Consider the following 15,218-nt stretch of genomic DNA (forward strand, 5'->3'; position numbering starts at 1 on the left):
ATGAAAAGTTCAACCTTAAAGGCTTTCTTAAGAGTTAAAATTGGGCTAAACCTAATTGTAGGAACAAGATGTGAACGACATATTCTAAGTGGGAAAGAAAAATGACCAGAATTTTGTTAAGAGATCATCGCTTGAATATGCAGAGTATGACAGTCAGTCGTGTGACAAAAGTCAAGAGATCCTATTGTTGACAACACCAGACAACTCAAGGGATCAGAATTAAATTTCTATATGGCAAATTTTAATTGACTGTTTCACATACTTCTCATATGCACCATTAGACAACCAAGTTACCAACTTAACGTTGTTCAAGCACCATCTGTCTAGCGACAGACAGAGAGACTCAAAATGGATAAAACCTCCTGTTAGTATCACAGTAAGCAGGCTTTAAAACCCTTTTCTAATTCCTGTGCATCCAAATTCTTGCCTATGAACACAATCTTGTTTGTCCTTGGTTCGTCCTGGCCCCACAACCGATCAGGTGAACCTTGGAATATGTCATGGACTCCCTACCACACAAGAATACCACAATTAAGCAGGAAAGGCAGAGATAAAAATGCTCAGAAATGCAACAAAAATTGTGCAACACCAACTTAAAAATAATAACAGATAAACCCGGCTCTCATTGAACTCAATATGCAAGAATACATCAAATAAGGAATCAATCAGGGGGAAAAGTCCAATATGGAGAGAGAGAGAGAGAGAGAGCAGACATAAATGTGCAAGATCTCATTTCACTTCCCAAAAGAAATTTGTTATCAGGCATGATTGATCTTTCTAACACACATATAATAAAGAGTAATGTCCTTCCAAGTTTCGACTTTGAACCAGACACATAAACTCATACCTTCAAAATTGACAAGAGACGTGGTCATTGATTGAATAAGATGCTGAAAATTTGTGCAACCAACAGAAAGGAAGGTAGGTCCTCTCTAAGTAACTATTAGCTGAGTATAATTTGGTAACTCTACTTGGATGTCCTAAGACCCACCATTCTATGAGCAAAAGGAGAAATATCAACTCAAAAAATCCTGAGAGCTTCTTTGAAAAATGAAATACGTTGAGTGAGTTTTAGCCCCAATGGAAGAGAAAGGGAGCGATTCAAACTAGTGACCTCCATTTCATTAGACATTGTCCCCAACCAATTATGGTACCCCAAGGAATTATCTTTAAAGATGTAAATAAAAACTTTTACAATAGATATATACCAATCAAAATTACATATAATTAAGAAAAATATATACAAAGGCCAGTGGCATTTCAGAAACTCTCACCTGAAAAACAAATCTTTCATTCATGCCTTGAACAGATAGGAGACCTTTCATCCGATAGATGTCCTCACTACGTTCCAACAACAATGTGCCAAGCCACATGTTTGCCTGAAATAAAATGATTGGTCATCAGTTCAAAATGTCAGTATTTTACCTTTTCCAGGCCATTAAACTATCTGAAATTAGGAATACATGATTGAGCAAAAAGGTATAAATACTCATCAATCATAAAGATAACTGTCACAAAAGTGCAAATAATATGTACAGAACCAACCTTCTCAAGATCTAAATTCCCTTCACAAACTATGCTGACAGAAGACACACCAGGATCGTGGCTGTGATCATGAGAATTGTGACCATCATGATGTTCTGCAGATAAGGAGGGACAAACATTGTTATTGGTTTCTAGGATTACTGCATTGGGATTTTATCATAACACTATATGTAGAAGAGCAACAGCATTTTGTAAATTTTGGTCTTTACTGGATGGCCAGGGCCATAAAACAAATACTCAGACACATCTGCTCCGGCAACTAACAAGCATATATCCAATACAAAGTGACAAATAAAGAGATAAAGTGCGTGTGTGTGTGTGTGACAGAGAGAGATGTCGACAATCCATGCAGTGTAAGAAATCTAGAACAATGGAAGAATCTAAACGCAACTTTTTTATAAGATATTTTATCAAAAAGTAGCCCTTAAAAAAGGGGGTCCTTAAGGAATTACAAACGAACATTCATATGATCCAAAACATCAACAATGGAACTACATGACAACCCCCGCTCAAAGGAAAATATTCCAAAAAAAAAAAAAAAAAGATCTCAGAAAACTCTTCTTAGCTTCCTCCAAAAATACTTCCTCGTTTCTCAACATTCCGATAATTCCTCTCTCTATATATCATCCACATAAGACAATGCAACGTAGCTTGCCCCACCACCTTGTTTTTGTGATGGCCAAACACTCCTCTCCATACAATCAACAAATCCATCACCTGCCTTGGCATCACCCATAAAACCCTGAAAGCTTTGAGTACAAAAGACCAAAGCTCATGGTTTCGCAGCTGCACTTACTCATTATACATCTATTAACCACCATCTTACATTTGATAGGATTATCCATGGTCAATATGGAACTTAAGGTTGCTGTCCACACAATGAAAGCCACTTTACTTGGGACCTTACTACCCCCATACACCTTTCCAAGGGATCCTAGCTGCAGTCGCATGTCTCAAACATGCGTAGCAGAATCAAACACTAACTTTCCTTCCATCTGGAGTCCAAAATAAACAATCCTCATTTCCTGCTACTACCTAGCTCAAGTAAATTAATTTCATGGAAGAAATTAAACATACCTCATACTGCTAATGTTCAAGTGAGTTTCAAGGAAAAACCCCATTGCAATGTAATGAATATATGGAGTTCTTCTAGTCTGTGGCCTACACTTTATATAACCCTTTGATGGAAAATACAAGTTATTTTGCCTACACTTTATAAAACACTTTGATGGAGAATAAAAGTTATTTAAAGGCTAGACTAGGGACCCCTTCAACTTAACATTTGTTCTCTTTAAGACTCCTTTCATCAAGAATTCAATTGAAAGCTACTTCAAAAATTTTATTCACCAATTAAGAGTTACTTTAAAGTGTTTATTCACAAAATAACGTCTATTCACCCAATAACATTTTTAAGTGATTTTCACAAATACTCCTAAAAGATAGTCTTTATCTATCACTCTTGTTATTAAAAAATAAATAAATCTAAATATGTAATAATTAATTAATTAGGATAAATTATATGTGGGCCACATTAAGTCTCCTAATGAAGATAACCGTCCATTTTCCCACTTGAGCCACATGGCATTTGAATAACTTGATGAGTGATAATCACTGTAATATGGTCATAATATTATTACCTATTAAATTGGGCCTAGTTTGTGTTTAATTCGGATTATAACCCGACCTGATAAAAGTGCTACAGTTTTAATAGGAGATTTTCTGAGGCTTAGTCCATTGTGGATCCTCTGTGTAGGATATATATACCGTTGTTTCAGATTAGGGTTTGTGTTTTGTTTTGAGAGAGAAACATTGTACTGCCTCATCTTTTATTTTTCCCTAGAAATAGTAAATCTCTGCAACTCTATGTACATAGACAAATTGCCGAACCACGTAATTTCTTTTGTTGTTCTAGATTTCTTTGGAATCGATAAGATATGTTCAGTTGCTAAGAATTTCAAATCTTAAGAGAACTGATTCTATAGAGTTTAAACTCACAAGAACTAGAATATTCAAAAGCATTGACATATTATTATTCCAAATATGCTTAGAATTTGGATAAATATCGTATTTTAGACTACACTATATTTAAAAATATAAGTTTGATTGCTAAGAATGGTCTTATACATACTAATCTCATAGCTATATAATTAATTTTTTTACCATTATGGAGGACTTTTCAAATGAAGAAAATACCCTTGAACTTTATTTTTGAAATAATGAACATATTTTTTGGATGAAATATAAACTTTTTTTTTTTTTTGAAATTAAGGGTCCTTTTGGATAGAATTTATGGCTGAAAACTGAAAATACTGTAGCAAAATAATTTTTAAAAGGGGCAAAAACACTGTTCATTCCAAAATTTACTGTTCATTGGCCTAAAATCACTGTTCATGGCCAATGAACAGTAACAAACACGCGTTGAAAAAAAAAAAAAAACGTGGACGCAGCTAAAACGCTGGATCCAAACGTATTCTAACTCTATATAATTATTTAATCAATGAAGTTTCAATTTAAATATCACATTAGTAATTCTCACAAAGACAACATATGCTAGAACTCTAGTGATCACCAAATAAAACCCAATAAGACTTGTGCTTGAGAATCTCCAAGGTAATATATATGATGATTCACCAAGGATTGCAATTTATTGTATAATAGTTAAGTCCCATACTAGAGAATCTGCAAAAAACTCTGGTGGATTCACTAAGCTTATGTATTTTGTGCCTTCCCAACTACAACCATGTGACCATGCTATAACAGAAAATTAAAAGGGGAAGAGGGAGGATTTTCTTTAAAAGATAAAAAATTTTGAAAGCAAAGGTTACAGCAAGTATCTACTAAAAGTAGCTCAGAATATCTAATAAATTTGATGAACTATGCAGTCTTAATTTTACAAGAAGAAATTGATAAAACCACCATTAACACACCACAAATTCTAACAACAGATATTTATTGTTGTACACAATATCAAAAGAAGATAACATTTTAGGCACAAACAAAGTCAATAAATGCTATTATGATTGAGTTACCATGTGCGTGGTCATGTTCATCATGATGATGGTGGTGGTGGTGATCATGTTCATGGTCATGGTCATGATCATGATCATGATCATGGTCATCTTCCTTTGCACCTTCAGCATTTACAACACTCTCAATCCTGGAAATATTCCAGCAATGTTAGCCTACAAATGCAAATGCAAGCTGAAGCAGGGGAATAGCAAAGAAATATGGAAAAAATGCAAAGCATCCCAGCATATATAAAGACTAAAAGCATCAGAGTAATAATAGGTCCCTTTGATAACGTCATAGCAATGCTATGTCACAAAGGAAATAGACAAACCAAGTTGTTCCCCATTGCACCCCAATGAATGTGTATTGTGTAACCCTTCTTGTTATTGGTAAGTTACACACACAAAGTGGATCTTTCTCTTTTCTTTTTTCTTTTTTGATAAGTAAGAGAATAGTTCCAAAAAAAAAAAAAAAGAGGATGTGCCATTATTACAACCTCAACTCCATCTCATTATTTCAAAACAAGGAAGTGCCATTTGAGCTAGAGCTCATTGGCTATTTTTTTTACCTTTTCTGGGACGATTGTAGAGGACAAGTCAATACTTAGCCTACCATCATTGCAAGAACTTCAAAGACCTTGTCCTTTTTTTTCTGAACTTTAAAAAACTTTTTCTAAGAGCTAAAGAACTAGACTCAGAAGCAGTCTTAAAAGAAACAAATCAAGCATTAAGTTAAAGATGGCACCAGCAACTAATATGGGAATCTCTTTATATGAAAACAAACGTGCAGATTGATTTATATAAAAATTAAAGATTAAGATAAAACATTCTTTTGGAGCTTCAATAGTAATTTGGACACAGTGGTTGGTGAATGGCAAAAAATTGAGTGCTACCTTTTACTGAATTTTTCTCACAATGAGAACATTAATGTTTTGTGAGTGAAGCAACCAACAAACCAAAGAGCAAATTACATAGTACCTGCTTCAAATAACAATATTCTCTTCTTTTTGTTCCATTTTACCATTTCTATTTTGGTCAAGGAAGCATTAACGTTCCAGGGCCCAAGATCTAACATCAGAATGAGATAATTAGAGTAAATATCCAGAATTGGAATCTCAATGTCATAAGTCACCAATGGAACAGATGCCTCTAGTAGGCCTGGAGCATAGCTACTTTGCAACAGTGAAATTAAAACTGGTCATCACAAATTTGAGACAACTTCATGTAGTTGCCAAATCGGAGTACAAAGAAGCAAACTTCCAATATCAAAACCAATCTCAATTTATTGGATGGTGATACATGCATAAAATGATAATGTAATTAAAGTCATATTATAAAGAAACTAGTTTTTAGAGAAAAGAGCAGGGAATGTCCTAAATATACAGCAATGAGACTTGGATCTTCTTTTGTAAATAATAGAACTATTAAAACCCCACAACACAGAAATGGGAATCAATGATTACCTCTCCAAATCAAAGCCACCAATCCCAAGAACATAATCCAAGTCAACTTTTCCATACTCTGTCCGCTTTAAGTTAGCCATTCGATTTATATTCTGCTCTCAGACACAAAACATCAAGATCAACTCAATACTGGAGATGAATCAAATAATGAGAAAACCAAAAGACGATAACAAGATTAGAAGGAAAAAAAAAAAAAAAAAGTATTTAAGTTAAATTAAAGGAGAGGCGTGATACAAACCCTTATTCGCTGCACCAAAGTAGCAATTTCTGGCTCACCAACAAGGTCAGTCTAGTGACAACAACAATAACCAATCAGTAAGTGCAAATTAATCAAATTTCTCGATTAAAATTATATCCATCATCCTAAAATAAATTTTGATATATACTTCTCAATTACAGTGGTTCTAATAACCCCAGCACCACAAACACGAGGAAGCACTCCAACATAAGATATATATAAAGCCAAAATTTTCCATGTCTAAGATGTCAATCAACTTCCATTTGTGTAAATATATATAAGTAAACTAGTTAGCTGGTAGATTTCTAAAGTCTGAGACTGTCAGGCCATACTGAATGAGGCTGTTGCACAAGCCAGCAACAAACTGGGAAAGGGATTGAAACTCAAATCAAGAAAAGCATATGGATTGGCTAACATTGTCAAGAATCCTGAAGTCTCAATTTTAGATGACTAAGCTCTAAGTCCAGTGTGCAAAAAGAATATAGCATTCACACATAGTGTGCAAAAAGAATACAGTAATCATGTGTACATGAGCAAAAAGAATATAATCATGCATACCTTATTCACAATGATACGGTCAGCATAAGCAATTTGTTCTACAGCCTCATTGACTATCCCTTTTGGCTTAACCTCGTCCAGGTGAAAACCAGCATGTTTAGCATCAACCAAAGTGACAACACCATCCAACTTGACATCGTTGAAAACCTGGTCCTCCGCATAAAATGTCTGAATGATAGGTGCCGGATTCGCCAATCCTGCAGAGTTCCAGACAAATTGCATAAAGTTTTACAAAGTATCAAAAATAAGTGGAAGCCAACCATGTACATCTAGTGCACATATAAAATAATAATCATGAACATAAGCAACAACCGTAATCCCTACCTGTAGTCTCTATTACAATATGATCAAATTTCCCTTTCTTCTTATTGACCAATTCTGCAATCATCCTCACAAGATCGCCCCTCACAGTGCAGCAAAGACAGCCATTATTTAACATGACAATATCTTCAGCCCCAGTAGTTTTCGCAGCAACCAAAGAGCCATCAATGTCTACTTCCCCATACTACAAAATCAAGAAAAGAACACAACAAATTTCAAATTTAAAAACTAACTTCAATGATCTTTTACCAACATGGGATGCACACCACACACATAAGCACTACAAGAGAAGCAAAGTTAACCTCATACCTCATTCTCAATCACTGCAATTCGCTTCCCATGCTCCGCAGTCAAGATATGGTTAAGTAAAGTTGTCTGCTCATTTCAAAATAAAACATAACAACATAAGCACTTACACACACACACCCACAACTAAAAAAACCAAAGTTAAAATCTCCATCAACTCAAATTTTACAATATCATAATTCTTTGCATATGAAAATCATTAGCAAACCCGATAAGTCACAAGCAAGATTTGCAATGGCAGTAACAAAGGCTTGCAAAAATCAACCCACTAATTCTCTTTCATTCGCAAGCAACTATACCCTCTTGAATTTTACAATAATTTACTACGCTAACATTCATTTCAAACACAATTTCACTACTTTTCAAAAAAAAATAATTACAACCCACTTCCAAATTTAACTATTACTTCAGGAAAACGATGGGTCGGTTATATATCTTCAACAAACTAATTGGGGTCGGCCACATCCACATGTATTCAATTACTTTTTAACAGGTCATGTTTTACTACTTCTACTAGTGTTATTCAAGTGAGACATGAAATACACACATTAAAAAAAAAAAGAAGAGTAAATATACCTTTCCAGAGCCAAGGAATCCGGTGATAATAGTGGCGGGAATGCGATGATCGGCAGGGATTTTGGAGGAGAGATCAGAGCCTTCGCTCTGCGGCGTGGTGGTTGTTGTGGCGGTGGCCGCCGTGGTGAAGCGGCGGAGGCCCCTTTTGGGCTTGGCGACAATGATGCTGGAATTAAACGACAGCGAACTGAAGCTGACGCGTAGAGAGTGGGAGTGGGATTGAAAGGTCTTATTATTTGGAGAGAGTAAGAAAGGAAGAACAGTGGCTCGGACCTGGGAGAGTCGGGTGCGGTGGCCTGCGCCTGCGCCTGCGCGAGAGCTGAGGCTCAGGAAGGTGCTGGCTATGTCTGCCGTTATTGATATTGATGAAGCCATGAATATGATATTTGATGATGATGGTTTTGTTGTAGAAATTTGTAGTGCTTTTTTGGGTTCTGGGGGGTTTTAGGATTCCTGCACACTGCACAGAAAGAAAGAGAGTGAAGGGTTTATCTGCCTATCACAAATTCTATAGTAGGTATTGAATTGAAATAATATCAGAATCAGACACGTACTTGTGGACACTAGTGTCATTCTCATTTGAAAGATTTTTTTTTTTTTTTTTCCCTCTCTATTTTTGGTTTAGCTTGTCGAAAAATATGGTAAAAAGTATCTTTTTTTTCTTTTTGGGTTTAAACATAATAATCAGTTATTACATATAGAATACGTTTGGATGCAGCGTTTTCCAGCTGCATCCACGTTTTTTTTTTTTTTTTTTCCACGCGCATATGTTACTGTTCATTGGCTATGAACAGTGATTTTAGGCCAATGAACAGTACTTTTTGGGATAAACAGTAATTTTTACACATTAAAAAATTATTTTTGTACAGTGTTTTCAGTTTTCAGTTTTTAGTTTTCAGCAATAAGTTCTATCCAAACGGACTCATATAGTGTTATTAAAATCTGCATGTTTAGGAAATTGAACTCGAGTTATAGAGTTCAGATTAGTTTCCAATAGGATTAAATACAATTTCAAATGGGTCAAAAATAGGTTTGAAGGGAGGAATATACTTGGACACAAAATTAAAGTGCATTTAAGATATATATAATTTTTAGAATATTTGGTTAAAATATTATAGTTGATTAACATTTGTGGAAAATTATTAGATACTTCCGGAGTACCATAAATGTAGTCCTCCCTCTCACATAAATGGTAGGTCACACCATGAATTTAATTAGTGAGACCTACTATTCATGTGAGAAAAGAGAGTACGTATTTATGATACATCGGAAATACACAATAATTTCCCAACATATTTTGACTTAACAGTTTGTTTAATTATTCAATATTTATTTTCTCAAGCTCCAAGAGGTTGCGGATTTTGATTGTGTTCTTTAGCTTGGCTTACTTTCAATTTAATTTATTGGCACTATTTGGAGCATGGGCAGTTCAATGCAACGCCAATGAGTATCTCAAGCTCTCAACAGAGTGACTCTTGGTGATATCCTTAGTGCGCAACATTCCATTCTTGTAAGTGGTACTCTTGTTTGTAGGTTCAATCTCAACTCCATGGTTGCCTGACACTTCAAACCCAATCCTAGAAACATGTTGTCCCAACTATTTGATGATGAAAAGGTAGCAGAAATAAGAAGTATCCCACTCTGTTGACTAGAATTGAAATAATATAAAATGTAATTATATTGTCATTTAATATGATGGGGATAAAACAAACATGACGGGTGATATGACCAAGGTGGACGGATGCGCTGTGGACGGACAGGTAGAATGGATGCACATAATTTCCCCCGTCCTTCTCCGGGCTACCTCAAGTCATATTATATGATTAGGGCTGACGTGGCCTTGATTGTAATTCACGCCAACTTGTATATGAAGAACTCTTGCGCTACACGTTAGGCCTTGATTGAAAATTCATATAAGGAAAAGAACTCTAAGAGATACAGATTTTCACGAGTCACTCTCCTAGAAGGAAAGGATTACTTGACCAAGGCAAGAATCTCGGCCCTACGCTACTATATATACTCCAAAACCCTCACAAAGCAAGGTACACACATTTGACTCAACTCTAGCACTTTAGGGTTGAAAAGAAATTCTAACTTGACCTTCGGAGGGTTTTTGGCCGGCACCACACCGGTGCTCTCTCTTAGGTCTCTTTGTTTTCTGTTTGCAGGTTTGATTCGAGTTGGAGAGTGCACGCAACTTATTGGTGATATTTTCGACATCATCAGTTGGTGCCGTCTGTGGGAAACTCGAGAGTAAAGGGAAAACTAATTCAGCCTTTGCTCTATTCCAAGGACAAAAAGTTGCATGGTACTCACCAGATCAATGGCAACAATCAACAATCAAGGCGAAGAACCGCATGCTACAGTGCTAGAAAGGCAAGTTCAGAAGCTTGCTGCTGCTGTTGAGCGCCTCACTAAACAAAATCACGATTTAGAAGAGCAACTACGGCAGATGACTGCGCACCAAAGTGCACCAGGGGAGGACCAGGAAGTCGCGAGCCCGGAGGGGAGGAATGCCATCAGGCCTGAAGGTAGCACCGCACCGGAGAGACCGGAGACAAACCCGCCATCTGCCTCGGACTCCCTACCACCGCATATCACAGCCAAGATGCAGGAGATGAGGGAACACATGGATGTGATGATAAACGCCCTTAGAGGATGGGTATCCAGTAACCTGGACGACCTAGTCCATAGAACGAATTCGCCTTTCACAGGGTTGGTAAATTCATGCCCCGTTCCTCCAAAGTTTCGCATGCCCCATGTGGAAAACTACGACGGATCCAAAGACCCGTTGGATCACCTGGAGTCTTTTAGAACCCTAATGCATCTTCAGGGTGTACCAGATGAAATCATGTGCAGGGCTTTTTTCACCACCTTGAAGGGGCCTGCGAGGGATTGGTACAGCAGGCTGATGCCTAATTCTATCGGCACTTTTAAGGAACTGGGCGCACAGTTCGTATCACACTTTATTGGAAGTCATCGACACAAGAGGTCTATTGCGTGTATACTGGGCATTAAGCAATGAGAAGACGAGACGTTAAGGTCTTATATAGCCCGCTTTAACAAGGAATCCCTCTCGATAGACGAAGCAGATGACAAGATACTTGTGGCAGCATTCACGAACGGGCTACAAGAGGGTAAGTTTTTGTTCTCTCTATGCAAGAATGACCCAAAGACTATGTCCGATGTATATTACAGGGCAACGAAGTATATGAACGCGGAGGATGCCTTGCTGGCCAGAGACGACTATAAACCAAGAAAAAGGGAAAGACAGGGAGATACAAAACCAGATAATGGACGAAAAATGGCAAGAACCAGAGATCGACGAGAAGACCGGAGATCCAAACCACCTTCGGGGAGGTTTACAATTTTCACCCCCCTCACAGCCCCAATTGACCAGGTGTTAATGCAAATCAAAGATGAAGGAACCTTGACGTTCCCGGGCAAGTTAAAGGGAGATCCAAACAAGAGGCCAAGAGATAGATACTGCCGTTTTCATCGTGACCACGGCCATGATACGACGAACTGTTATGACCTGAAGCAACAGATCGAAGCCCTTATCAGGCAAGGAAGGTTGCAGAGGTTCGTGAGGAAGGAGAGAACGGATCAACCCCAGGAGCAGAATCCTAGACGGGAAAACGAACGACCCAGACCACCGGTAGCAGACATACGGATGATAATAGGGGCAGTACTTCAACGGGGTCGTCTAAAAAGGCCAGAAAGACCTATTTACGGACGGTGCAAAGTGTCCAGTCGACGGGCTCTTCACTAGAAAGAATACGACGGAACGGCTCCAGTATCGAGTTTTCTGAAGAAGAGGCCCGGTGCCTTCACCACCCCCATGACGACGCGCTTGTGGTTAGTATACAGGTAGTAGACTTCAACGTCCACCGAGTTCTAGTGGACAACGGGAGCTCAGCAGACATCCTCTACTACCCTGCGTTCCAGCAGATGGGGATTGCAAAAGAGCGCCTGATCCCGGCATGCACACCCCTCGTTGGCTTTGGGGGAACCCGAGTCCATCCTTTAGGATCTGTCACATTGGCGGTGACAGTAGGAGACTACCCGCAGCAAATAACCAAGGATGTTTCCTTTCTAGTGGTTGATTGCTCCTCAACGTATAATGCCATACTCGGACGACCCACTCTCAACGCATGGAAGGCCGTCACTTCTACCTACCATCTGATGATCAAGTTTCCCACTGAACATGGAGTTGGAGAACTGCGCGGAAATCAGGTGGCTGCACGGGAATGTTACGTGGCCATGATGGAGATGGATGACCATGTACAGGCAATGAACATCGAAGAACAGAGAGCAGTGGCAGAACCCGTGGAGAAATTGGAAGAGGTACAACTGGACGATTCGAGGCTCGACCGGACCACCAAGATAGGAACCTCGGTCGACCAAACGGTTCGACATGCACTCCTACTGTTTCTCAAAGAGAACCAAGACGTGTTTGCATGGAGCCATGACGACATGCCAGGGATAGATCCGTCAGTCATAGTCCATAAATTGAACGTGTCACCCTCATTCTCTCCAGTTCGACAAAAGAAGCGCGTGTTTGCCCCCGAAAGGGATTGAACCGCAGCAGAGGAAGTGCGGAAGCTACGGGAAGCGAACTTCATACGTGAGGTGTACTACCCAGACTGGCTGGCAAATGTGGTAATGGTCAAAAAGTCAAATGGGAAGTGGAGAATGTGCGTTGACTTCACGGATCTGAATAGAGCGTGCCCTAAAGACAGTTACCTGCTCCCACGCATTGATGCCTTAGTGGACTCCACCGCAAGACATGAGTTGTTGAGCTTCATGGACGCCTTCTCAGGGTATAATTAGATTAAGTTGGAGAAAACAGATCAAGAGAAAACATCATTTGTGACAAGCCAAGGGCTTTTTTGCTACAAAGTGATGTCATTCGGGCTCAAGAATGCAGGAGCCACATACCAGCGATTAATGAACAAAATGTTCGCACACCAAATTGGCCAGAACGTCCAAGTCTACGTAGATGATATGTTGGTGAAAAGCGCAAAGGTGTCGGATCATCTGGGGGACCTCCAGGAGACTTTCAACACTCTTCGTACGTATAAAATGAAGCTGAATCCAAGCAAATGCGCATTTGGAGTGACCGCTGGAAAATTCCTAGGATTCATGGTGTCCCAGCGGGGCATTGAGGTCAACCCTGAGAAAGTGAAAGCAATTATGGAGCTATCTCCTCCGAGGACGGTGAAGGAAGTGCAAAGCTTGACAGAAAAGATAGCAGCCCTAAACAGGTTCGTATCAAGAGCAACGAACAAGTGTCTACCTTTCTTCAGAACACTAAGGAGATCTTTTGAATGGACGGACGAATGCCAAAGGGCATTTGAAGAGTTAAAAGCATATCTCTCTGCCCCGCCATTGCTTAGTCCGTCCATGCCGGGGGAGGAATTGTTCCTGTATCTTGCCGTCTCATCAGCAGCGGTAAGTGCAGCTCTCATCTGAGAGGAAGGGAAGATACAAAATCCCGTGTACTTTGTAAGCCGGGCGCTAAGAGGCGCAGAGGAGAGATACCCACGGATGGAGAAACTTGCCTTCGCACTCGTAACTGCAGCTCGAAAACTGAAGCCCTATTTTCAAGCACATACAATAATAGTCCTGACGGATCAGCCCCTGCGGAGAGCAATGAACAATCCTGAAACTGCCGGACGGATGGCTTTGTGGGCTATCGAGCTGAGTGAGTACGATATCCAATACCAGCCACGAACAGCAGCTGTGAAAGGACAAATACTGGCAGACTTCATCGCGAAATTCACTACACCTGACGAGCAGGGGGCAGAAGAGACGCCCACATGGAGAATTCACATAGACAGATCCTCCAATAGGCATGCAGGAGGAGTCGGAGTTGTACTCCACACCCCGGAAGGAGATAAGGTTGAATGCATGATCCGTCTGGAGTTCCCCACTACAAATAACGAAGTGGAGTATGAGGCCCTGGTGGCAGGATTGGAACTTGCGATAGCGGTTGGGGCTAGGAAGGCAGTAGTCTACTCCGACTCTCAAATCGTAGCCAGCCAAGTTAATGAGAGCTATGATTGTAGGAATGAACGAATGAAAAGGTACCTAGGAGAAGTGAAGGGTCTAACGAGCGACCTCCAATTCACGATAGCTCAGATCCCAAGAGAAGAGAATCAAGAGGCGGACCGACTCGCCAAGGCTGCTTCGGCCGAACCCATGATCGCTCCAGAATAGGTATTGTCCTTCGTCCAACGTTCATCGCTACTAGATAACGTTCGAATGCAAGAATTAAGCACTAAGGACGATTGGACGATTCCAATCGTGGCGTACCTCAAGGACGGCAAGCTGCCAGACAGCAAGGTCGACGCAAGGAAATTGAAGGTCAGGGCTGCCCGATTCATACTGATTAAAGGCATCCTCTACAAAAGAGGATTCTCCCGACCGTATCTAAGATGCCTTGGCCATAACGAAGCAGACTACGTGATGAGGGAAGTTCACGAAGGAATTTGTGGAAACCACTCGGGATCAAGGTCTCTGGTGCACAAGCTACTCCGAGCAGGATACTACTGGTCGACAATGCAGAAGGATGCCCATATGTACGTTAGAGCCTGCGATAAGTGTCAACGATTTGGCAATCTTATTAGACAGCCAACGGAGGAACTCACACCCATGACGGCCCCATGGCCATTCGCGCAATGGGGGTTAGACATCATGGGTCCATTTCCGATAGCGGCAAGACAACTGAAGTTCTTGGTGGTTGGAATCGACTACTTCACCAAGTGGGTGGAAGCAGAAGCTCTCGCTACTATCACGGAGAAAAACATTCGCAACTTTGTGTGGAGAAGTATTATTTGCCGATATGGGATCCCGAGAGTACTCATTTTAGACAACGGGAAGCAATTCGACAACGATGCATTCCGAGATTTTTGTTCTCAGCTGGGAATCAAGAATCACTACTCGTCACCCGCCCACCCACAAGCCAACGGACAAGTTGAAGTCACGAACCGGTCCTTGTTAAAGATTATCAAGACCCGGCTCGAGGGGGCAAAGGGCATATGGCCGGACGAACTACCAAGTGTCCTATGGGCGTATAGAACAACGGCAAGAACGCCAACGGGAGAGACACCGTTTCGATTGGCCTTTGGTGCGGAGGCCCTCATACCGGCAGAAGTGGGATTGATGAGCTACCGCGTGGAAAGCTATGACGAGAGCAAG

The 15,218-nt window shown here is 40.1% G+C and overlaps 1 protein-coding gene across 1 annotated transcript; it reads right to left on the reverse strand.

Moving 5' to 3' along the window:
- Positions 1-210: 210 nt before the first annotated feature.
- On the reverse strand, positions 211-8,567 carry LOC142636513 (uncharacterized). Its single transcript, XM_075810766.1, has 10 exons — positions 8,016-8,567; positions 7,443-7,508; positions 7,137-7,317; positions 6,813-7,009; positions 6,255-6,305; positions 6,017-6,108; positions 4,575-4,702; positions 1,546-1,640; positions 1,275-1,379; positions 211-509 (listed from the first exon to the last, which is right to left on the reverse strand). The coding sequence occupies exons 1-10, from the start codon at positions 8,388-8,390 to the stop codon at positions 372-374; spliced, it is 1,428 nt and encodes a 475-aa protein (XP_075666881.1). The 5' UTR covers positions 8,391-8,567; the 3' UTR covers positions 211-371.
- Positions 8,568-15,218: the final 6,651 nt, after the last annotated feature.

Source organism: Castanea sativa, chromosome 5 (assembly GCF_040712315.1).
Source record: "Castanea sativa cultivar Marrone di Chiusa Pesio chromosome 5, ASM4071231v1".
Classification (NCBI taxonomy): Eukaryota; Viridiplantae; Streptophyta; class Magnoliopsida; order Fagales; family Fagaceae; genus Castanea; species Castanea sativa.